At 28.2% G+C, this 26,217-nt stretch overlaps 1 protein-coding gene across 1 annotated transcript in view; it reads right to left on the reverse strand.

Moving 5' to 3' along the window:
• Positions 1–172: 172 nt before the first annotated feature.
• The window catches only part of LOC145753010 (otoferlin-like), a 38,396-nt gene continuing 12,351 nt past the window's right edge, over positions 173–26,217 (reverse strand). Inside the window, exons 19-49 of the mRNA XM_082569388.1 lie at positions 26,007–26,100; positions 25,501–25,601; positions 25,284–25,400; positions 25,055–25,207; positions 24,750–24,930; positions 23,820–23,944; positions 22,546–22,680; positions 21,956–22,117; positions 21,245–21,331; positions 19,304–19,426; positions 11,851–12,009; positions 11,092–11,251; positions 10,876–10,908; positions 10,583–10,618; positions 9,726–9,829; positions 9,011–9,109; positions 8,420–8,540; positions 8,011–8,055; positions 7,341–7,471; positions 6,752–6,967; positions 6,305–6,486; positions 5,475–5,645; positions 4,914–5,071; positions 4,109–4,251; positions 3,714–3,802; positions 3,133–3,231; positions 2,353–2,488; positions 2,086–2,185; positions 1,817–2,004; positions 1,372–1,472; positions 173–928 (exon numbers count right to left, since the gene is read on the reverse strand). Of these exons, the coding sequence (XP_082425514.1) occupies positions 748–928; positions 1,372–1,472; positions 1,817–2,004; positions 2,086–2,185; positions 2,353–2,488; positions 3,133–3,231; positions 3,714–3,802; positions 4,109–4,251; positions 4,914–5,071; positions 5,475–5,645; positions 6,305–6,486; positions 6,752–6,967; positions 7,341–7,471; positions 8,011–8,055; positions 8,420–8,540; positions 9,011–9,109; positions 9,726–9,829; positions 10,583–10,618; positions 10,876–10,908; positions 11,092–11,251; positions 11,851–12,009; positions 19,304–19,426; positions 21,245–21,331; positions 21,956–22,117; positions 22,546–22,680; positions 23,820–23,944; positions 24,750–24,930; positions 25,055–25,207; positions 25,284–25,400; positions 25,501–25,601; positions 26,007–26,100 (3,930 nt within the window). The 3' untranslated portion in view covers positions 173–747. The remainder of the gene's footprint in view (positions 929–1,371; positions 1,473–1,816; positions 2,005–2,085; positions 2,186–2,352; positions 2,489–3,132; positions 3,232–3,713; positions 3,803–4,108; positions 4,252–4,913; positions 5,072–5,474; positions 5,646–6,304; positions 6,487–6,751; positions 6,968–7,340; positions 7,472–8,010; positions 8,056–8,419; positions 8,541–9,010; positions 9,110–9,725; positions 9,830–10,582; positions 10,619–10,875; positions 10,909–11,091; positions 11,252–11,850; positions 12,010–19,303; positions 19,427–21,244; positions 21,332–21,955; positions 22,118–22,545; positions 22,681–23,819; positions 23,945–24,749; positions 24,931–25,054; positions 25,208–25,283; positions 25,401–25,500; positions 25,602–26,006; positions 26,101–26,217) is intronic.

Consider the following 26,217-nt stretch of genomic DNA (forward strand, 5'->3'; position numbering starts at 1 on the left):
TATTTAATTACATTTAAATAGTTTATCCTCATAGCTTTTAATTAAGTTTTACACTAAAATTTATACCATTTACTTATGTACAGTAATTGGCAAGTTAAATTAACCAACTTATATTTTGTATTTCTAAACTTATAATACTTTTTATGCCCTGTCAAAATATAAAAAATACAAATTATCTAGCGCTAGTATAATTCACAAATAAAATACAAATTTACATAGCAATTTATCTGTAAAAAGCTAATGCTACAAATATTAACGTGCAAAATATGAATTAAAAGTGCAATAAACTGTATTAAAATAACAATATTTACAATTCAAACCAGTTACAAAACTAAATCTATTTAATAGTTGACCAGTAACATTGTTTAATTAATTCTTCAATATTAGATATTGTTAATTTTACAAATTTGCATGAATAAATTAATGATATGTTGTTGACGATTTTACAGAAATAATATGATTGTTATTGCACATTCCAATATAAACACAATAACTAAAGCATTTAAAATTTATTTACAGAAACCTGTACATTATTCTAGTGCAAAATTCTAAACAAACTAATTAAAAAAACTAAAAAATATTCGGATTTTGGCATATTCGGAAAAAGATTAAAAAACTAAAACGATAAGTATTAAAATAACTTCACTTCAGTATAATAAAACGCATTATTTGTTAATTATAACATGTTTTAAACTAAGAAAACGGTTATGTCTTTTTATCATCGATAAAGCAAGCTAAAAAACAATTTTAAGCGCCTAAAATTTTCTTCATAATCCAGCTAGGCGAAGAGTAAATGAACAGGACAAGAAGTGCAATAAGTAGAAGTGCAATAAAGACTTTAATGATCAACCATTTAAACCTGGCACAAATGAGATATCTTAAGGACTTAAGTGGGTTCATGAACCAAACAAATGAAGTATCGGGTCGACTTAAAACAGAATTTAAATTGTTAGGTTATGTCATAGTATATCAAACCAGTGGCATGGTGTAGGGAATAAAATACTAGGTTTTACTAAATGAGGTCCTGGGTTTGATACCAACTGATTCCATGCTGTAGCAGCCTTTAGTAAGGTTAAAAATTAGCCGAATATAATCAATAATATCCTAAACTGGCAAAGTCAACTCAAGACTGGGTCGGAGTAACAAATATTACTCTATGTTTAGGCCATGAAGTCGACCTTTCCACATAAAGAAAAAATAAATATCATGAAATAATGTTAAACTATGTGTAAAAAATATAGTTACTATGTCCTATCTTAAATTATAAAATAGTTTTAATCATTTTACCATTATTATTACTTTGTTTATAGTGGTTGTTTAAATTGTTATTGTCACTGATAAATAAGAAGTAAAATATTTAAATATTCTTACTTGGGTTTTTCTAGTGGGTCAGGTTCATCTCTTCCATACCCCGCTGGATTTTTCTCAGCTTCTTCAGCCGTCAACAAAGTAATCTCTGCTTCAAGTTTGCCCTAAATGTGAAAAAATAACATTTTAATTTTCATGTAAGTCCTACAACTAAATGAAATTTTTTTTTCTACATAGCACAGAACCAAACAACTGGTTAATCAATGGCAGTATGATGTAATTGCCTGAACGCTTTGCTTACTACATAAGGTCCTCAGTTCGATTTCCACTGATCTCATGCTGTAGCACCCTTAAGTTAGGCGGTATAAACGGTATAAACTACTGCTAAGCCAACACTTAATCAACAGCTTTATTATTGGGCAATTATAATCTATAATAATAAAAACTGCCAATTATAGGTTTGGGTTTTAACCTAAAATTACATAAATATAAAGATTAAAAAACTTACAGTAATTTCTAGTTCATCTTGATCATTCTTAGCAGTAAATGGCCACCAGCCCTTAATCCTATGTTGTTTAAATAATGAAATCATTGGAACACTTGAGTTTTCTTCTTCTTCTGATGCTTGGTTTAAACTACATTTATTTGCTGACTTTGCACCACGAGGAAGCCTGGTTAAGTCAATGGTAAGAGACCCTATAACATAAAATATAATATGAATAGGTAAATTATTAAGGGCACATCGAGGATAACTAAAATAATATAAAAAGTTGTTACCTAAAAAGTCATCAGCAGAGAAATGGTCGGCATCCCAAACTTGTAAGTTTAATCTGGGTGGAATTTTAAATTCAGTTTCATCCCACGAAAAAACTGACTCCTGAAAAAATGTTAATAATTTTTAAACTAATAAATTTAATTTAATTTTTTAATTTATTGATCCTTGATGTAATAAGGTCCAGTAACCCAAAACCTTATGTAGTATTTTAACCGCTTTACAATTCTGCCAGAACAAAATAAATCTAGTTTAAAATTATTCAAATTTACCTTTTTAGTTACGACACATTTTTCTTCTGCCACCAAATAATCGAAAGGATAAATAAACCTCCAGTTAAAATTTCCTTCCCCAGTTAAGGAGCGATAATGAATATCCGTCTCCTGCTTGTCATCACCCAGTAACCAACTTTAATTTAATATTTATTTTAGTTTATCCTCAAAATTAGATAATCATATCAAAATGTTATTTTTTTATTTATATTACTTAAAATAAATTTTGAAAAAGTATTTAGTTATTATATAATTAAAATATTATTAAATTAAGTAACTTGTGTTAGTAAAAGTATGTAAACAATAAAAATACTAAAATTTAAATAAATTAAACATTTAAAAACAATTTTAAATAAAAAATTGTCTTTTATATATAAAATTAATATGCATTAGTATCAAGGACTTAATTTAAGTTAAAAATTTGACAGTCTGTTTAAATTTATTTTTATGCAAAATATTTTGACCAAATTTATTTTGAAATTTTTATTTTTCAAACTTTTTTTTAAATTTTCCCACCCCTTAACATAAATATCAGACATTTTTTCCCCTGTGAAAAAATCGTCATCTTCACAAATAACATCATCAGTATTCCAAATAATTATTCTTAACTCATACCTGATCCAATGGTTGCATAAAAATTAAAAAAAATTGAAAAAAAAAATCGAAAAATTTGAAAAAATAAATAAGACCACATGTACTAATATTTAGTGGGTAAAGGGGTACATTTTAACCCCTAAATGACTCTTTTTCAATGTGGTCTTATTTATTTATTATTAATACCCTTTTAGATAAATATCAGAAGCTTTTTCGCCGGTAAAGAAATCATCATCTTGTAAAATAACTTCGTCAGTATTCCATATTATAACTCTTAGTTGGAATCTATTTTTCAGGTTTGTTAATTAAATTATAAATTGGGTGCTTAAATTTAAGCTAGATGCTTATATAAACATAACCATATTTATATTTTAAAATTTAAAAAATAAACAGATTAAAATATTAACCTATTATTAAAATCGTGTAAAGTTTTTTTAAGCTTGGAAAAAAGAGAAAAAAATTGTTTTTCACGATCCAAACTTAGAGTAACATTAGTTACTTTGACCCAGTCTCAAGTTACCTTTGGTAGTTTGGAATATTATTGATTGAAATTGCCAGATAATCAAGTTGCTGATTAAGTGCTGGCTCAGCAGAAGTTTATATTGTTTAAAGCACCTTACTTAAGAGTGCCACAGCATGAGAGCAGTGGGGATCAAACCCATGACCTCATGTAGTCAAACCAAGTACTCTGACCACTACACCATGCTTTCGAATAAAAATTCTTAATGACAACCTTAAAATATTTATTTTTAAAGTTGGTAACAAACCCTTTAGGTTTTCTTGGTGAAACATCAACAGGAAGACCAGGTAATGGCATGTCCATTGGAAACATATCAACCCACAACTCCAACCGACCCTTTGAAATATTTCAAGTTAAATCCTACTTTAAACTATTACATTTATATAAAATCAAGCTTAAGGAATGGTATATATATATATATATATTTAAGTCCAATTTAAAGGTCTAGAAAATAATTAAAACTGTCATTTATGGTGGGAGTTGAAATTATTGCTAGCAAATATTAGCAGTAACCCTATTACGACAAATAAAATCCACTAGTACTAACAATGATAATAAAACCCAAAAGCTAATGCTGTCAAGTCTACTACAATAACCACTCAAACGCACCAATACCCATTTTTGTGTTAAAATAATAGCTACCTGTTCAATGCCAGGTTTTTCAGGGCTGAACAAGGATCTAGTTTCAACGTGTTCTGGAACAAGTTTGCATCCAACTTTTGGGATTTCTTCAAAATGACGAAGAGCAACTAAAGCAACGTGCTCATCAGTTGGTTTCTTGTGTCCTGAAATATCAATGTTTAAAATGGTTAATTTATTCTCAATGTGGAAAGATAGATTTTACAGTCTATTATATGTCACCCCTTAAATAGAAAAAAAGTATTTACCATAGACCTCTCAAACAGAAAAAAGTATTTACTATGTGACCTCTTAAACAGAAATAAGGTATTTACTATGTCACCCTTACACAAAAATAAAGTTTTTACTAAAAAACCCTTAACATAAATAAAGTATTTACTATGGTACCCCTTAAACAGAAATAAAGTATTTACTATGAGACCCCTTAAACAAAAATTAAGTTTTTACATGACACCCTTTAAACAAAAAAGTATTTACTATGTGTACCGATAACAAAAATAAAGTATTTACTTTGAGAGCCCTTAAACAAAAATTAAGTTTTTACATGACACCCTTTAAACAAAAAAGTATTTACTATGTGTACCGATAACAAAAATAAAGTATTTACTTTGAGAGCCCTTAAACAAAAATAAAGTATTTACTATAAGACCTCTTAAATGAAAATAAAGTATTTACTATGAGATCCTTTAAACAGAAATAAAGTATTTACCAAAACAACCCTTGAACGAAAATAAGTATTTACCATTAAAACCCTTTAAACAGAAAAGTATTTACTACGCGCAGGTATAAACAAAAATAAAGTGTTTACCATTTTCATCTTCCAATTCCACAGGTCCGTTAAAGATTTTCTTTCCAACCCGAACTTTCCCAGGTGAAAAGTGAGGTCCATCAACTTTCAGATCTTTGCATAATTTCTGAAGGATCTGGGAAGGCTTCATGGGATCTCTCCATTGGTTGTAACCAAAACTTTAAAATAGTTTTGACATTTATAGAAATTTTTATTTATTTATTTTGGCTGTATTTTAGGTACGAAAATTGCTCTATTATTCTAACTAAATTTAAAAACCCTTATAATGTAACATTTCCATAAATTTTTAGTTTTGTAATTAGCAAAAAATGCATGTAATTAAAAAAAACTTATATATAATGGGGTTTAACGAATATATATATATATATTATTATGTTTGTTCAATTTATAGGCCTACAAAAAAATTAAAACTGGCATTTGTGGTGTGCAGGTGAATTATTACAGGCCAATGTAAGTTGAAAGTTGCAACCATATAATGACGATTAAAATGCATCGACTAGTATATGTTAAATATGTATTAGTGTATTTCGAGAAAAATAAAAATATCCATAATTTTCTTACATTGCATATTTTTCTGCCAGACCACACAGAGATCGGTGTTTGCTATAAAATCTATTTTCCAAATCTATTCTTGTTTCTCCAATCAAGTCATCAGCACTAAGAAGATCCCAATCAAATACTTGGACAGTTAAAACACTTTCCATTGGGAAAGTGGCTTCAAAATCAAATGTCCTTAAAACATGATTTAGATTTTAATTTCTTTTTAAAATTGTCTCCTAATTAGTTTTTAGTTTAGCAGAAGTTTAAATTGTTTTAGTGCCTTACTGAAAGGGGTTATAGCATGAAGATAGCGGTAAGAACACTTGCTACACCACACATGAGGTCGTGGGTTCAATCCCCACTGATCTCATGCTGTAGCGCCCTTGAGTAAGTCGCTATAAACGGTATGAACTCCTGCTGAGCCAGCACTTAATCAGCAGCATAATTAGCAGGCAACTATAGTCTCTATAATATCCCAAACTGCAACAGGCAACTTAAGACTGGGTCGGAGTAACTGATGTTACTCTATGTTTAAGTCGCGCATTCGACTTTCCCACATCGAGGATAAAGATATATAAAAAAATAAAAAAAAGTAGTGGGGATCGAACCCAGGACTTTAGTAAGCCTAAATATTCTAACCACTACATTTTTATATCCTAACGGAATTTTTAATAATAATATAAAACAAAAAATGTTACCAAAATGGTTAGGCTTTAAAAAATTGTTCTTACAACAAAAAAATTCTTTAGAATTATATGGAAAGGCAGTCTTACAATATAATAATATTGTGCTAAATATAAATCTATATTAAAAATTTTAGAAAATATACAACATAATATTTAATTTCTTACTTTCCAAATGTAGGATTGAGTTGTTTTGAAATATAATTTTCCTTATCATTAACCTTATTATTACCCAGTGATATTACAATATATGGGTCAGCTTTACCGTTGGGGTCAGTAGGGTGAAGATCGGTTGCACGAATAATATAAGCTCGGACTAAAACGTGAATGGGTTCATTTGATGGCAACCCCTAAAAAATTTTTTTCATATTAAATATATTTTTAAAAGTTGTGGGACTGGGTTGGTGTAATATCATGGGGTCAATAATATCTTAAACTTGTACAATTTGAAACTGGGTTGGGGTAATATTATGAGGTCAATAATATCTTAAACTTGTACAACTTAAGACTGGGTTGGGGTAATATCATGGGGTCAATAATATCCTAAACTTGTACAACTTAAGACTGGGTTTGGGTAAAAAAATTTAATCATAATCTGAATTTAAATTTTCTTACCTTAAACATTCCAAACTGGGGGTCAGGTTGTTCAATATACGATGGTAGAGGGTGACGATAAATCTTGAAACCCCCCTTAAAAGTACCCACAATTCTTTTCTGGTCTTCGTGATCATCAGCAAGGTCTTCACGCTTACCCCGATAAAGGTCAAATGAATTCAAAAGGTCGTTGAACCCAGAAAAGTCTGAAGCATTTTCAAGTTCAGTGTCGTAAATCTGAAAAAAAATTTAAAAGTTAAATATTTTTTTAAATTGTTTTTTTTTATATATTTATCCTCAATGTGAAAAGGTCAAATGCACAATCTAAACATACAGTAACATCAGTTACCCAATTAAGTCTTAAGTTGTTCTCGACAGTTTTGGATCATATTGATTAATATTGCCCGATAATTAAGCTGCTGATTAAGTGCTTGCTCAGCAAAAGTTCATACCGTTTACAGCGCTTTACCTAATGACACTACAGCATGAGAGCAGTGGGAATTAAACCCAGGACCTGATGTAGTGAAGCGAAGTGTTTTGACCACTATACCACAGTTAAAACAATTTTTTAAATAGTTGCTATTGTAAAAATAACTTATAATAATTTTACCTTTAGTTCGTCGATCGGTAGTTTCTTTGCTTTTCTTTTCAAAACTGGAGCTACCACCATCTTCTTTGCATTCTTTACTGCACCAACTGCACCTTTAAGAAACTTGGAAGCTGCCTTCTTTTCTTTTTCCTCTATATTTAAATAAAAAAAGTTTAAAAAAAAAATGTAAGTTTAATAAAATATAGGTTAACTTTAGAAGCCTAAATGATATTAATTAACTACAATTTCAGCTTTGCAAATAGTATTTCGGATATTTACCAACCAAACTATGTTAAAGTTTAATATTATAAGAACTTTAATTTAAAATTAACTTTGTCTTAATTTTGCAAATAATTGACAACTTTTTAAGGTGAACTATATATAATTTTTAGCAAATTAAATAATAAAATTAATTAAAATTAAATGATTTTTGTTAAATTTTGCAGCATTACTTATAATTAAAGCATTAGCAATTACCCATCATTGAATAAACAACATTTATAAAAAAATATTTACAATTAATTTTTTTATTTTATTTTTTTGTATTACACCACCATGCTGTAATCAAGTAATTAATATTTTTAACTTCTTTTTTAATAATTTTTGCAAGCAAATTATTGAATTAATGTTTTCTGCATGCATGCCTTTATGCAATAAAGCCAAAAGCATCATAAATATAATCATTATATACCCTTCATCTTTGTATTTTTGGCTTGTCCATACCAATGCCGGGCAGCTAAAGTTGGATAAAATTAAATAAAAAAATAAATGTATTAAACTTCTAAAACTGTAAAAGCCAGCTCAAAACTGGGTCGGGGTAACAAAGGGGACTCTATGTTATGGGTGTAAAATCAACTTTTTTACATTAGGAATAAATAAACCAGCCCAAAAGAATTTCTTGAAAATTGGTCAGGGTAACAAATTTCACTTAATATTTGGGATGCGAAGTTAGCCTTTTTACAAAAAGGTTAAATAAACTGAGCCAGGGTTATAACTTGAAACTGAGTCAGAGTAACAAATGTTACTCTATGTTTTCGACGTAACGACGACCTTTCCAAATTTATAATAAAAACAATAAAGTATTAGATAGTATAACATACCATCATTTACAGCTTTTCCTGCCACAGTTGGATCTTTAGTTTCCTTGTTATTAGGTTGTGGATCTTCTTCCCCTTCATTATACAAATCCTGGATCATTTCCTCATCTAGTTTCATTTTTTCCTAAATTAATTAAAAATATTTTTAAAATAAATTTAAAAGTGTTAGAGGTATTGGGTGCGATTCCTACTGTAGAGGTATTGGGTGCGATTCCTACTGTAGTCTATATGCAAGTTGTAATGACATTTCAAACCCACAAATTTAACTGAAAGTTGAAAATCTGACAATATCACAAGATCACTAATATTCCTAACTTAGAAATGCAACTCAAGCCAAAAACCAATCACAAGATTAATTATCGAACAATAATACTCTATAACATCCCAAAATGTTAACGTCAACTTGAGACTGGGTCGGGGTACCTGATGTTATTCTATGTTTAGGTATTACACATTAAAGATGCATTTACTAGATCAGAGTAATAATTTAAGAATGGTTCAGAGTAACTGATGTTACTTTATGCTTAGGCCATGAAGTTGACCCCCTTACATTGGGAACAAATTAAAACACAAGATTTTTGTTGTTTAACTTACCTCGTTTAAAGTTTCCAGTGAAGCAAAATATTTTGACCACCAATCAAGTGCAGTTTCATCCAAAGCTTCTTCCTCGTCTTTGGCAGTCTTCTCACCATCCTGAACAACAATAAATGTTAGTTTAACAATAACAAAATTATACTAATATCATGGCAAGTAGCATTTCTTTTTCACTAAAATTGATTTTTGCATAAAAACCTTAATATTCTATATAAAAAAAAATTATATAAACTTTTTATTAAATAGGTATTAAAAAAAATTATCCCTCTTCAAAAAAGTAACTACTTAACGCCCCCAAAAACCACTTACCCCCTCCAGAAAAACCACTTACCTTCCTTCAGAAAAACCACTTACCCTCTCCAGAAAAACCACTCACGCTCTCCAGAAAAACCACTTACCCCCTTCAGAAAAACCAATTACCTCCTCCAGAAAAACCACTTACCCTCTCCAGAAAAACCACTTACTCCCTCCAAAAAAACCACTTACCCCCTCCAGAAAAAACACTCGCCCTCTCCAAAAAAGTAACCACTATCCCCTTCTAAAAATGTAATCACCCAACCCTACAAAGAAATGCCTTACCCCAGTTTTTAACCCCTAAAAAAGACCCCCCAAAACAACCTATTAAACAAGTGGACAAAATTCCAAAAACCTCTAACTTAATATATTGCACATCCAAAGTTTACAAAAAACTTTTATTCCAAAATTTGTTAATCACCTCCAAATCTACTTCCACCATTCCTCCTTGGGGGCCAGAGGCACCACCTATAGTGATAAAAGCATCGTTGGTTGTGGAACCAAATTCTCGTTTCATTCTTAATTCTGTTAAATCAAATAAATTTAATTAATTACGCAAAATAGTTTAAATTTTTTTAATAGTTAAACGTATTTATCACTTTACTAATTGCATATTATAAATTTAATTAAAAATAATGTATTTATAGAAAGAAACTAGTCAATAGCTCACTTTATGGTCTATGAATTTGTGCGCGATAATTTACCTGCACACCGCAAACGGCAGTTTTTATTTATTTTATATTTAAAATAAACATATACAGCACTATTATATACAGATTGTTTATACAATATTACTAATATATTAAAAGAATTTAATCAAACTAAAACATTAAAATGCAAATTATTAAAAGCTTTATGTTAGAGGATATTATAATAAGTAATAGAAGTTTTAAAATACAACTATTTGTGTTACTTAAAAGTTCAGCTAAACATGCTTTTAAAAGTGTTTTAAATAAAAAAAAAAACATAACAGTTAATATAGATGCATAAAACTAAGTTTAGTAAAAAAAAAAAAATTAATAAAACCACCAAGTTAAGTTATCACCGTTAGTAAGGATTTTAAAGTTAATTAGAATAGAAAAAGTGGTCCTAACTATAAACAGAGTGAATAGAATTTATAAAAAAAAATAAAGTTTTATAAATAGTAACATTTTTAAAGACTTTTAAAAAAATGAAGAAGTAAAGAAAAAATATAATTTTAAAGTAAAAGTGAAAATAATGTAGGAAAAGGGTTATTGTGCTTTAGAAGCTAATTTTAAATTAAAACTAAATAAAAACCTTTCATTTTAGACTTTTTACTTCTTATATCTTCATCTATAGTTAATTAAGTTGATTAATTAATAAAAAAATGACAAAAATATCTTGTTAAATATAAAAATAAACCAAAAAAAATAAAAATATATTATTAAAATTTGAGTCAAAAGTTTCAAAAAGTTAATTTTTTATATCTTATAATAACAGTTAATAATACAAAACCGAACTAATATTACAACAACACAAAATACTTTTTAATTTAATTAATATAAATGCAATGTGGATTCAAATTACATTCCCAACAAATTTATTTTTACCTTGAATTCCTGTTGCAAATAATTTGCAAGCCGCTTGTTGAAAAAAAATTAAAATTAAATAATTTTTGTTTAATAAAATTTTAAATTAAAAACAATTTCATTAAAAAATCTCTTTCTCAAAGTTGTTTTTATAATTTTCACGTTTTTTAATTGTTTAGACAATCGTTAAAAACACAAAAAAAAAACTCCAAAAATTTAAAAAAATATTTTTTTTACCGGTAAACATTTTTGATTTATCTGGTGGGCGGAAGACAAATTTAGAAATGTTGCTGATGATGTGGGTTCCAACTAACACAGTTCTTCCAAAAGCTCTGCAATCTACAACTGTGATGCTGATCGGAGGACACCAATACTCAACTTCCGGAAGATCAACATCCTTCAGAACAAATAGTTTGTTTTTATTATTTAAATTTTTTTTTTTAAGTTAAAGAAAATATTTTTTTTTAATTTTTTAATAAACTAAAAAACTGACATTGACTAAAAAACTAATTAAAAAAACTAAAACAACATGGAAGCAATGAGAATCGAACCTAGGACCTCATAATATCCAACAATTTTTTTAAATAACAAAAAAGTAGTGAATATCATATTATATACCAAAAAATTTTTATAAATTAGAAAACTAAAATTAAATAAAAAACTTAATAAAAAATAAAACAACAAGGAAGTGGTGAGAATTGAACCCAGGACCTTATAATGTCCAAAAAATATTTTATAAGCAAGTGGAAAATAAAAAAAAAATTAAAAAAAGAAGAAGGCAGTGGGTATCAAATCCATGACCCCATAATGTGAAGATTGAACCTAAAAAATTATAACACTCAATAAATCAAAAAATTAAATGTAAGCAGTAAGCATCAAACCAAAAACTCTTTAACAACCAGAAAAATTAATAAAAATAAATGTAAGCAGTGGGAATCAAACCCAAGACCCTTTAATACTAAAATATTAAAATTAAAACAATTGTAAAATCAATACCTCAATAAAGCGAATAGGTTCAGCAAAATTTGGATTTTTCTTATAGTTGTTGATAAGACAACTTGATACACTTCTTCCTGCAATCTCAATATCAACTCGAGGACGATCAACTGTGATTAACTGAACTCTTTTTAGATCTCTTAATCCCCAGAACAACACCTAAAAAATATAAACATTAAATTAAAAATTTTTGTTTTTGAAAAGTCAACTTCACAACCTAAACATAGAGTAACATTAGTTACCCACCCAGTCTCGAGCTGACTTCGTCAGTTTGGGATATTATATAGATTATAATTGCCTGTTAATCAATCTGCTGATTAAGAATTAGCTCAGCAAGAGTTTAAACCGTTTATAGCACCTTACTCAAGGGCGTTACAACATGAGAGCAGTTGGGATTGAACCCCAAACCTCATTTAGCCAAGTGACCACTACACCGCGCTGTCAGTATTGATAATTATTGCCCAAAAACAAATCTGGTAATTTGTATTAGACATGACCTAAATTATGACTGTAAAAATAAAGTAAAAACGGTGGGAATCAAACTCAGGACCTCAAGTGTCAAAATCAGTCGCGTCTTTATTTATTGTGTAATTTCGTCTACTTTTTTTTGCATTATTAAAAAAATACGAAAAAAAGAGAACCTATTACTAAACAAATGACATAATAACTTTTAAAATAAAAATTTATAAACATCATAACATATCGTGTTATATATTAAATAAAACAGTTATCAGACTACATCACGTTTTAGCGCTTTTACTAAACAGTTAAACGAACTGCGCGGTTTTGGATATAAAGAATAAGTTATACTACAGAGTAGGCCTTATAGGTTCATTTTAGAAGATTAAATATTGAGCAAAATAGTTGGTACTGTCGCAAAAAATCGCTTTTGAAATACGTCGTTATTTATTTTGACTATATTTCGTCCGTTTTAATGTTATTTATATGTAAGCAATTATATCTACATCTTAGTTTCGTCGCCGGCGTATTATGTTGATATTAAAATCTGTGGTTTTATGAAAGTATTTGTAAAAGCGGAATTGAAAATCAAAAATTTTCGCCTTTAGGAATGGAATTTTTTTTGCATTTTTTGAGTGTAAATAACACCTTTCTTGCATGCGTTTTTTAACTATAGAATAATAAAAGACACTGTTAATAAGTTATCGATCTTTGCTTATGCTTAATATTTGGACTAATTTAAAAATAAATTAGGTATAGTCACCTTATGACATTGTATTAATTAAGTTACGTTTTTACCATAAAATTGGTTTTTATAATTGTCCTTAATTCGTATTATTATATTGTTTATTGTATCGTTTTTTGTATATATTTATCCTCGATGTGGGAAGGTCAACTTCACAGCCTAAACATAGAGTAACATTTGTTACCCCGACCCAGTCTCAAGTTGACTTTTCCAGTTAGGAATTTTATAGAATATAAATCTCCGATAATTACGCTTATGATTAATTTTTGAGTATATTAAAACAAATTGGGTATATTATTACACTACGCTATTGTTTTATTTAAAAAAATACATTTTTTATTCAAAAATTGAAATTTTAAAACTTTTCAAAAATTAAATAACATTTCCTAATATGATATAAACACAACAACCGGTTTAACAAGATTTATAATAAATTGTTATGTAACTAACTTATTAAAATCGTTAGGTCGTTTTTAAATATCAAAATAATATTAAAAATCAAAAAGGATATGTTTATATAACATCAATCATCAGAATATTAATTCTTTTTAAGAACGGGTGTGTCGTTTTGAAATTCACCTAATACCCAATGGAATTAGAATTTAATCTTTTTAAATCGTATTAAGGTCGCGTGCCTTATTTTCACATATTTCGAATCGATTTTTTCAATCAACATTATATTGGATAGTATTTAAAAAAGAAATTTTTCAAGATTTTTGTGTTATTTTCGATTTTAGAAAAGCAGGATTTACAGATAAAGTTTAGCGCATTTTTAACTTCAATTTATTTTTATTTTTGATATATTATTAATAATGTACGGTTGAACTACTGTTTTTTTACCCCTACCTAGTCTTAAATGAGATAGAAAAAGAAAAAACAGGTTTAAAAAAATTTTAAATTTTATAAAATCGTATTTTAATAAAAAAACGTGTCTAATGCAAAAACCTAAAAAAATATTCAAAATGTTAAATACACAAAAATTTCTGTAAAAATTTAAAATACCCAAAGCGCTGTGGTATTTAACCTATTTAATCGGAAAATAATAAGTAAAAAAAGAAAAAAGTTTATTTTATAATGCAGTATATAATAGGTAGACTATAGCTCTATTTAATTATTAGTTATTGTATTTATTAGGCATTTTTTTCTGCGAAATAAAATTTTTTTTTCAGAACGGATTTAAAAAAATAAACTCAAAATTTGATAGCTAAATATTATTATAATCAAAAATTTAAGAAACCTAAATAAAAAAACAAACAATAGCCTAAACAAAACTGAATTTATTAATTAAATTCTGAAATTGCTATTTAAATTCAACCCGCGTACAATTACAAAAAAACTTAAAATATTTGACATTTTTTCGGCATATTATTTTGTGCGTTAATTTGTCATAAACGGATGTAAAGAAATAATTTAATATAATTAAGACTGAATAAGTTGCAAAGATGGTGGGGCAAGATTAGGTAAAAAACTGACTAATCTAGTTCAAAAAAATAGCAAAGTTTTTAGTTGTTAGCCCTCTGGTTATTTACAGTTCAACCAGACTACTCGAAAATATGCGATGCGTCAAAATTCGCTTTTCATTTTAATAATTTCACTTTATAAGGTGGTGTTTTAGGTCTAAATTTAATTTTAAAATTAACAAAACACATTAAGGGTTTAATTTTAATGTTTTTTAGATGGTTAATGTTACTGCAATAGTTAATTTAAGCTTACTATTGAAAGGGTTAGTGGTAAAATTTAATATTCGAAATTGCAAAGGAGCTCAGACGGAATTACACAGTCTAAGGTTAAGTTGTGGCTGTGAGAAGCTACTATGAACATATAAGATTATCGGGAATTAAATACAGGATTACAACAAGCGAGTTGAACACCTAACTGTGATGCCAAATCACTTAATTCATTATACATTTGCTTTTCTTGCTATTATGGACCTTACGTTTAGTCTAGACTGTGAAAGTTGTATTGCGTTTTGTGATTCGGCTTCAAAAGGTAATTACTTGGAATGGACTACTTGTAGAAATTGCTTACCATCATGTGGCAATTTATCGAAAGATTTACTGAGTTTTTTTATAAGCAATCGATGCATGTCAAGAGAAATGTATCATGTAAGTTGAAATTTTTTTTTATATATGTTTATAACGATATTATTAACACAGTTTAACTGGTTAATTAAAAAATAATTCATTAAAAGTTGTTGTAAATGCATTAGTAGCCTTTGTATACCAAATAATTCGATTATTTTTCATTTTTTGTCCTAGTGCTAAAAAAGTAATTTTTTGAATAAATGTTTAAAAAATTTGATCAAGAAATATTGGCAAAACTAGATAATTAAATTATTTTTATTTTTAAAATCGGGATTTTCCTAAAAGATTGTTTTTTAATCTTGCAAAATGCTAAACTAAATGTTATCATAACATTCAATTTTTTGGGGGTTAAACTTTAACCGTGTTTTATAATTCTAACATTTAACAAAATAATATAAAAAAATATTTTAAGTTATTTTAGAGTGTTTAAAAATAACAACATAATAATTTTTTTTGGCAAGTGTTTAATTTTCAATAAAATTATTTTTACTAAAAATTAATTTCGATTAAATAATAAAGGATTAACGTGACGTATATAAACAATAATTAATGTCATTGTTTTTTAAGTAATTCACAGACCATTGACAATATAATAATAATAACTATGTCATGTTAAAAACCATGTGTAAAAATGTAATAACTATGTTATGCTAAAAACCATGTGTAAAAATGTAATAACTATGTTATGCTAAAAACCATGTGCAAAAATGTAATAACTATGTTATGCTAAAAACCATGTGTAAAATGTAATAACTATGTCGTGTTGTAAAACCATGTGCAAAAATGTAGTAACTATGTCATGTTAAAAACCATGTGCAAAAATGTAATAACTATGTCATGTTATAAACCATGTGCAAAAATGTAGTAACTATGTCATGTTAAAAACCATGTGCAAAAATGTAATAACTATGTCATGTTATAAACCATGTGCAAAAATGTAGTAACTATGTCATGTTAAAAACCATGTGTAAAAATGTAATAACTATGTAATTTTTAAAACCATGTGTAAAAATGTAATAACTATGCCATGTTGAAAACCATGTGTAAAAATGTAATAACTATGTCATGTTAAAAACCATGTGTAAAAATGTAAAACCTATGTCATGTTAAAAACCATGTGCAAAAATGTAATAAACATGCCATGTTAAAAACCATGTGTAAAAATGTAATAACTATGTCATGTTAAAAACCATGTGTAAAAATGTAATAACTATGTCATGTTCAAAACCATGTGTAAAAATGTAATAACTATGCCATGTTGAAAACCATGTGTAAAAATGTAATAACTATGTCATGTTATAAAACCATGTGTAAAAATGTAATAACTATGCCATGTTGAAAACCATGTGTAAAAATGTAATAACTATGTCATGTTAAAAACCATGTGTAAAAATGTAATAACTATGTCATGTTAAAAACCATGTGTAGAAATGTAAGAACTATGTCATGTAAATAATTAACAAAAATGGCCAAATATCGTATAGTTATCATGGTTATTTATTTTCCAGGCGTATAAACAATCTTCGAGTGACATACTTCAGTTACTACACAACCTCGAATCGACACATACCAAGTACGACACCTGCTCGAAAAAACTTGAAAAATGTCAGACCGTTTTAAACAACAACGAATTTAACATAACACATATTTTCGAGTCGAATCGGCACCGTTTTTTCAGCACCGAGCAAATGAAAAACGAGTCGCGGGAATTAGAAGAAATGGCCCGGTCGAGAGTTCCCGTGGTCAAAACGAACGGTATTTTCCGTCGAATGGAACCGACGGTACCGCAATTTAGGGAAGCTTGTCCAACCGAATATAAGGTAACTAAATTTTTATGTTTTTTTGCGGTAAATACCGTTTTATTTTTGACATTTTTTTTTTAATATACGGAACAAAAAGTAGTCACAATATTTTTTAATTTCTTTTTTCGCATAGAATTAAGTAAACAACTTTAAAAAGCCTTTTTAACCCCAAAGGCAACAGGTTCGAATCCCACTGCCTACAAACTTCCAAAACGCATATTTATCAAATTAACAGACAAAATAAATTACGATAAACTTAATTTTTTAACAATTACATTATAAACTCAAAAAAACAATTTTTAAAGGAATCTCGTGGGTGGGCTTACATTGAAAATAAAAATTAAAAATCACGCAACACGGGCCAAAAATATAGAATAAATATTTACAACAACCCACGTAAAGTATTAAAAATGACTAAAAACGAGGTCTGTGGTAGGAAATTAACGAAGGATTTAAATGACATTATGATTAACTATGTTTTAACTTTACTAATATTTTAACCCTTAGGATTTAGATATAGTGTTTAACATTAAACAACATATATACAACACTTGCTCTTTTATCTTAAAATCTAGTTGTTCAAATTATATATGTTGTGTTGATTTTTTTGTTTGAAAATATTTAATTGGAGCGCCATTTTGCGTATACTTAATATCAAAAATTAAATATTTCTAGTACTTTTAATATTTTAATTTAAACTATATTTATTTATTTATTTAAAAATTATTAAACGGTAATATTTTTGCGATCTAAATTTCTAGATATTTCGTGCAGGTACATACGTTTTATTCGAAAACTATTAATTTAAATTTAAATTATATTAAAATTAACACGCTAACTTTATAATTTTAAAACCTAATTTTAAATTTTAAAAGTTCATATTATCATAAATTTCATTAATATTTATTAAATAAGTAACCGATTTTCCCCGAATCGAACCCTAGACCTTGCTACGTAGGTTAAAGGCCTTAACTTCTAACTACGCCAACAACAAAAATACAAAAAATAAAATTAAAATTATTAAATTCAGTTATTGTAACTAGCCAAATTATTATAAGTATATCTCTACTGATTAACACTATTAACGATTTTTTTTTGTATATATCTTCATCCTCGATGTGGGAAAGTCGAATGCGCGACTTAAACATAGAGTAACATCAATTACTCCGACCCAGTCTCGAGTTGAATTTGGCAGTTTGGGATATTATAGAGACTCTAATTGCCCGGTAATTATGCTGCTGATTAAGTGCCGGCTCATCAGTGGGGATTAAACCCTCGACCTCATGTGTGGTGTGTTCTTACCACTACACCACGCTGATGTTGTCTGCATATATCTAGTTTAAAACTTTAACAACTATCTTTTTATTGCAGATTGATATGCCAAAACAAGCGAAGCATCTATCTGGGTACACAGTCAGTTTATGGCTTCATAAAAGTTATGAACAGTATTTCTTTATCGGAAAATGCAAGCGCGACTTTCCAGTACAAAGAATGCACCCTCAAGGTCGATGTAGAGTAACACAGAATATGTATAAAGCGATGTTTTTGATCAACCAACAAATGTATGAAGACCGAAACGCGAAATTTAATAACTGTAGGGTAGCAATCGCGCAGTTACTTTACTTGTGCGATGATTGGGTGTATTTGGATTCCGCTTGCTCGCTTTTTATTTGAGGATAAACGGAATAATGACGTCATATTGATGTTGGAATAGGAGAGAGAGAATACGATAGAAGAGACAGGATCGAAAGAAAAAGGTTTTGGATTGGATTAGGAAAACCACGTGGTCGAATTAAAAAAAAATTGAAAAATATTTTTTAAATGTAATTTATAAAAATTGATTTTTAAAAGAAAATAATATTAATTTCCAAATTGTAAAACCATTATTAAAAACGCTTTTTACAGGTACCCCAAATTTAACAACAAAAAAGCTTGTTATTTTAACCCGTACAATATAATGTAAAACACACAATTATAAGGTTAGTATCAGCTGATAAACTTTAAGTTAAACACTGAATATGACCCGCGGCCCGGTACGAAATCAAAAATCTCTTTTTTAGATTTTAGAAATTATGAAACCAAAAATTTTGATTCAAATTTAAAATTCGTCAAAAATTTGGTTTTTGAGTGTTTTCCTGATAAATGTTACCCGCGAAAAAAGATTAAAAAACAATAAATCGAAATTTTTAGACCGCGTTTTTAAGCGAAAAAAATCGAATTTGTAAATTTTGAAAATTAATTCTTACGGAAAAACACTTTAAAAAAATTTATAAATATTTTCTACAATTAAAGCTAATTTATGAAACGACCCAGAAAACAAAAAATAATCACCAACAAATTTTAAAATAAATATTTTTGTTTACCTCAATTCTGTGCTTTGCTAGTAGGGGTCTGATTCCTTTGGGAACAGTAAATTTGTGGCCCTGATCAGTTCGAACTGATTCAGTTACTTTTGCTGATTCTTCCAAATCAACCCCGACTTTGAGCTAAAATTTAAAAGTTGTTAAAAAAATGTCAAAAAAAAAATTGATTTTTTTTATAATTAAATAAAGTTTTATTTTTTATTTTAATATGAACAATTTTAAAACATAAATAAAAGTGCGTTGTTAAAAAAATTAAAAAAACGCATGCAAAAATACATAAGTGAAATGCATACAAAAACTGAATCCAAATTTGATGACGTACAAGATCACGTGACAAAAATTTAATTACAATTTAGTCACTAAAATCCCATTATAAAAAACAAGTGCTTATATACCACAAACCAGCAATTACTTGTAAAATTTTGCAACATCTTGGCGTTTATAATAACACTGCAATTAATTTTGTCAAAAATAAAGAAAGGTGTAATTTTAAAATCAAATAATAACCGCAAAAACTAATTTATATTTCAAAAAAAAATTTCGATTTTTTGATCAAGTTATAATTGTATTGTTTTAAACAGGTTTCACCAATGTCATATTTGTCTTATGACCTCATAATCGATTATTATGACCTCGACATACGGTTAACAGACGCGTTCGTTAAGATAACGCTACAATAATATCACCTGCACAAAAATCACGTGACTATATGTGAACGATTGCACGCCTAAAGATATAAGCTCTTACCGCTTAACATTAAACATTGAAAATTTTGAATTCTTGGAAACTAGTTTTTTATCATGAACAATATATACAAACAGACAGCGTGGTCTGGCTACATTTTTTGGCACGCAGAAAGCTCATTTTTTAATTTGTTTTGTGAGAATTATTCTTTTTTCACTGTATTTTTTGTTTAGTTCGTTTTTGCACTGTAATTTATAGCTTTTTTTGTGTTAAGTGTATATAAAGAGTATATACAGTTTGTTACACTACATAAAATATAAAAATGCCAAATTTAATATTTATTTTAAAAGTACATTAATATTTGAATACTTGAATTTAAAAATTAAAATGCTTTTATTTCTTATTTCGTTGTATATTATTTATTTATTATTGCCAATAAAAAATAAAACTTAATATTATGGTTATTTAAAAATCAAAAATCAAAAATTTTTAGAGGAAAATATAGTTTAATAAAATATTTTTAAGCTATCTGAAAACGAATTTTAATTATTATTATTTTAATTTAAAAGTCGTACCGGTTTCTAGTAGCGCAATTTTTGATTTTGGCATTAATTTTCGGAGAATTTTTCAGGTCAACTATGTTTAATAAACAAAAATAAACTTTAAAATAAACCAGTTTTACAAAGTTCACAAAGTTTAAAATAAAAGTACCCTAAAAATCTAAAATTAAAAAAAATTATTCAAAAAAATAACTTAACAAATTATTAAAAAGCTGTTTTTAAAATTAAGTTTTTTTAAATCTATTTTGAAAACAAAGAGATAAGAATTAAGTTTAAAATTAAATCCTTTTTATTTAGACTCTAAACAACCTGCAGTGAAAAACAAGTTAAAGCTAGACCACAAAAACAACAACAAAAAATCGTCATTTTCCGACATAAAACCTAATTATTACAAAAAATATTATTAAAAATCGAATTTTAAGCCTAATAAATCCGATACTTAACTTAAATTCGCAGAATTCAGCGCCACATTTTAATAACAAATAAATAAATATAAAATTTAATTCAAAAAATGAATAATTATTAAAATTCACATTCATGCATTTACAATTAAAACTCCAGAATATGAACAAAAATTAATATAATATGACGTCAGATCACGATTTTTCACGTGACTTATGACGTCATAGATTAGTGTGATGACGTAAGACACCCGTGACAAGCAATATTGTGACGTGACAGTTAAACACAACCGAACCTCGAATGGGTTATCGTTAGATTTTCGCTTTAAATCGTTCCATTTTTTCATTAAAAGATCATCCATCTCACGTTGGTCGTAAGGAATCTAAATGTCGGCCACTTATTTTCCTTTCTTTAATCAGTGGTTTCAAACACCAGGTGGTTTTTGATATCACATGAGGTCCTGGGTTCGATTCCTACTGCTCTCATGCTGTAGTGTCTTTGAGTAAGGCGCTATAAACGGTATAAACTCCTACTGGGCCAGCACTTAATTGGCAGCTAATAATTATAATCTATAATATCCCAAACTGGCAAAGTCAACTTGAAACTGGGTCGGGGTAACTGATGCTACTCAATGTTTAGGCTGTAAAGTAAGGATCCCAATCAAGAATAATCAATAAAAAAATAATTTAATTAATGTGCGAAGGCCAAATTTCTTGACTATATGTAAATTTTTTAAACATGAAATATAAAGTTTGGCTTAATTTCATATCAGACATTTAGAAATATTATTACTATCAATATACAATATCTTGACCTTTATTAAGTTCGTTTACTAGCTTAAGGCCTTTTAATTAATAATAATTTTAACTTTTACTATTAAACTATAGATATATTTTAACTTAAACCCCAAAAAAATAAAAAATAAAAAAAGGACATCCATGGGAATCAAACTCAGGACCTCATGTAGTCTTTATTATATAAACCAAAAGTTCGAGCCATGCTTTACCTGTAATAACTCGAAGGCTGCTAATATCTCCCCAGCTTTGGTTGCTCCCCTGTATATTTGATACCAGTCCAACTTGGGTGGGAATCTGGGATGTTCATATCTTTCTGAGCTCATTTTAACCAAGGGTTTCGCCATTGTTCGTCCAATATATTCATCCTTACCCTAAAGTGAAAAATGAGTTAATTATTTTTATTACAAATTAAAAATTTTTAAATTTTTATGGAATGCAACACTTATAGTAACTATTGTAGACTGACAGCATGGTGTAGTAGGTAAAACACTTGGCTTCACTACATGAGGTCCTGGGTTTGATCCCCACTGCCTTCATGGTGTAGTACCCTTAAGTAAGGCGCTATAAACAGTATGAACTCCTGCTGAGCCAACACTTAATCAGCAGCCTTATTATCAGACAATTATAATCAATAATATCCCAAACTGTCAAAGCCAACTCGAAACTGGGTCGAGGTAGCGGATGTTGCTCTATGTTTAAGTTGTAAACTTAAACTTTCCACATTAAGGATAAAAAAATAGTTTAAAAAATGACACAGTCTTTACATTTTTACACATGGTTTTTAAATATACAAACTTACAACTGTATCTTTGTCGAAAACTTCGATTATAATCAAAGGTGGATCATCTTTCAGTTCATCAGCTCTTCCATATAAGGTCACGTTGGGTATAATCATCGTTTGATCCCAAGTTGGGTTCAGGGTTTCTTCTATAATCTAAAGTATTTAATAATTCGTTTATATAAGCTGCAAAATTTATTTTCTAAACCCTCAAAGTATGACAAATGATATTAAATATAAGATTGTTTTATTTTGAAGTCTTAAGTTACTACTTAATGGTCTTATGGTTAATAATGGTTTGTAATGGTCCAACTTGGTGCATAATCACAAAGTTAAATGGTTTATAATCATCTACTTTTATGTGTAATAGTTTTATGGTTAGAAGTGGTTTGTAATGGTCCAACTTTAGAGCGTATTTACAAAGTTATTTGGTTTATATTAATCTAACTTATTGTTTGATGGACTATTGGTTAATAATGGTTCAAAATTAGTGCCTTTAGTAAAGTTAAGTGGTTGGTAATGGTCTAATGTTACTGCTTAATTGTAAAGTAAAAAAAAATTATTGTATTGCACTATAATTATAAAAACTTATTAGTAGAAGAATTAACATTGCTAACCTTTTTAAAAATGTTAATTCTATTTTAAACCCGGGTTTTTATAATAAAGAAAGTATTGTATAAAAAGTTAGATATTTAATTTATGGCATAACAGATTTAAGGTTTATAATATCGACCACAAAATATTTTAAAATTTGCAAACGATTTTACTCAATGATTTATATTTTATATTATAAAAATTATAGAAAAAAAAACAAATTTTAAATAAAAACCAAATTTTAAAAAGAAATTTAAAATAAATTAGAGTCACAGATAAAAAGATTAAAATAATTTTGGTGTTTATTTGAAAAAAAATTCAAAATTATTTTATCTATTTTATATCTTATCCCTGTAATCTATTATAGATTTACACAATAAACAAAAGTGACAAAAAAATTTGGTAAAGTTAATTTAAAAAAAGGGGGGGGATCATCGTAAACAAATATTAGTTCAGAATTGCAACCATATTACAATAATTAAATTTATAATAATCTATATATGATGTAGCCTATGGGACAAATATATAAATATATATAAATTTATACGTATGTCCAATTTATAGGCTTACAAAATAAATAAAATTGCTGTTTGTGATAAATTATCATTGGCAATTATTACTCAAAAATTGTGACTATTTTTCAACAAATAAAATTACAAAAAAATGATTAATATTTGGAAATAAAAAAAAGGTTTAAATACCTGAGTAGTATCAGTGTGTGTCGAGAACAGAATTGTAGCGAATGGATCGGATAATCCGGTGTCATCAGCCGCCAACAAACCTCGAGCTTGGTACATGTGCGCTCTCAGCTCAAACTGTTGACGATCTGTCATTTACAAAATAGAAATAACATTATTCACAGTTCTTTATTTGATATAATATATATATATATATAGTTATTGTGGGAAGTCTGACTACACAACCTAAACATAGAGTAACATTTGTTATCCTAACTCAGTCTCGAGTTGCCTGTGGCAGTTTAGGATATTATTAAATATAATTGCATGATTATTAAGCTGCTGATTGATTTTTTGGTTTGGCAAGGGTTTATATTGTTTATAGCACCTTACTCAAGAGCCCTACAACATGACATCAGTGGGAATTAATCCCATGACCCAATGTAGTAAAAAAAGCATTATTTTGACTTACTAATATTTATATTTAGCAAAATTTCCGCTGGTTAATTTTTAGTTCTACAAAATTTTATAAAATATATAGAGCACTTTACTTAAGGGCGCTACAGCATAGAATTAGTGGGAATTGAACTTGGTAGCTTATGCAGTAAAGTCAACTGTTTTTAACCGGCAGCGTGGTGTAGTGGTAAGAACACTTGCTACACCACTAATGACGTCGTTGGTTTAATCCCCACTGATCTCATGCTGTAGCGCCCTTGAGTAAGGCGCTATAAACGGTATGAACTCCTGCTGAGTCAGCACTTAATCAGCAACTTAATTATCGGGCAATTATAATCTATAATATCCCAAACTGCCACAGGCAACTCGAGACTGGGTCGGAGAAACTGATGTTACTCTACGTTTAGGTCGCACATTCGACTTTCCCACATCAAGGATAAAGATATATACAAAAAAAAAAACTACACCACACTCTAAGAGTAAATTTAAACATTTTACCTTTGTAAGTGATAAACATAGGTGGAGACGAGAGCACTTTGGTAGCTTTAATAAGATCGTATCCCTTTGGCAAATCTTTAAGATAATCCCTCTTATTTTTTGTGAGTCCAAACCAGAAATAAATGTCAAGTTTAGCTTGAATATTCCAACCAGAAGGTCCGATACTTCTTTTACCAGGAAGCTAAAAGCAAAAAATAAAAAGGTTAATTTTATGTAAGATTTATTTAAATTAGTCTTTGAGTCCCGGGTTCAATCCCCGCTGAAAGAAATCTTTTTTTTTTTAGAAATATTATTAAAAATTTTACCCTTAAAAATAGAGTTTGAATTTTCCCACAATGTTCACCCGATTCCTCTTGTCTTACTGAATGAAGGATCTTGCGCGCTGGTATCCTGGCATATGCAACTCTGTTTTTCCCACTTAGCATCCATACAAAAACATCAGGAATCGAATGTTGGGGCTAAATATAAAAAAAAATTTTAAAAAAAAATAATTTTTTCAAAAAATTTAAAAATGAAAATGTTTTTTTTAATTACATCATCACTTAGGGCTTTTAGCTTCATTAGAATTGATCGAATCTTGCTTAATTTTTCTTTAAACGTCGTCATTTTAATATTTTTCCGTAACTTCTTTAGTTCATTTCCAACACCATCCTACATAAATAAAACAGTTAAAAAAAATTGCAAAAAATAAACCTTATTAAATTTCTTAAAATCATTATTTTAATATAATACAAGTTAAAAATGTATTTACAATTTCTCTAAGGCAAAGACGGTGTCTTTCTTTGTCTAATTTAGTTTTTCCAAGTGCGGTTCCACCACTACCTTTAACCAATCTGTTGTAAGTTGCACAACCTAAAAAAAAGGTTACGTGACCATGTTAATATATAATATAAAACCATTTCTAAAAAAGTGATATTTGTAGTTTTTTATCCTCAATGTGGGAAGGCCGACTTTACAGCCTAAGCATATAGTAACATCAGTTACCCTGACCCAGTCTCGAGTTGACTTTAGCAGTTTGAAATATTATAGATTATTAATGCCCAATAATTAAGCTGCTGATTAAGTGTTGGCTCAGTAGGAGTTTATACCGTTTCGAGCGCCTTACTTAAGGGCACTACAGCATGAGAGCAGTGAGAATTGAACTCACAAATTCATGTACACAGCTACATATTCTATATTCTACTGCATGTATACAGTTTATTGTATCATTTAAATTGTAGCATTCAATAATGTGTAAGAAATTTAAATGTTGATTACCTGTAGCAAGATCATCCACAACTGCCCTCAACCTTCTATCAGGTCGGTCTTGGTTGGTTTTTATCATTTCTTGAACATCTTGTAATCCTTCATCCTAATCACAAATTTAAAACAATTAATTTAAATTTTTTATAAATTAAAAAGTTAGTGCCAATATAAAGTTAATTAAAGAAAAAATTAATTTATATAAATTGAAAACTGGCAGTGTGGT

This window comes from Corella eumyota, chromosome 5 (genome assembly GCF_963082875.1).
Source record: "Corella eumyota chromosome 5, kaCorEumy4.1, whole genome shotgun sequence".
In the NCBI taxonomy this organism is placed as follows: Eukaryota; Metazoa; Chordata; class Ascidiacea; order Phlebobranchia; family Corellidae; genus Corella; species Corella eumyota.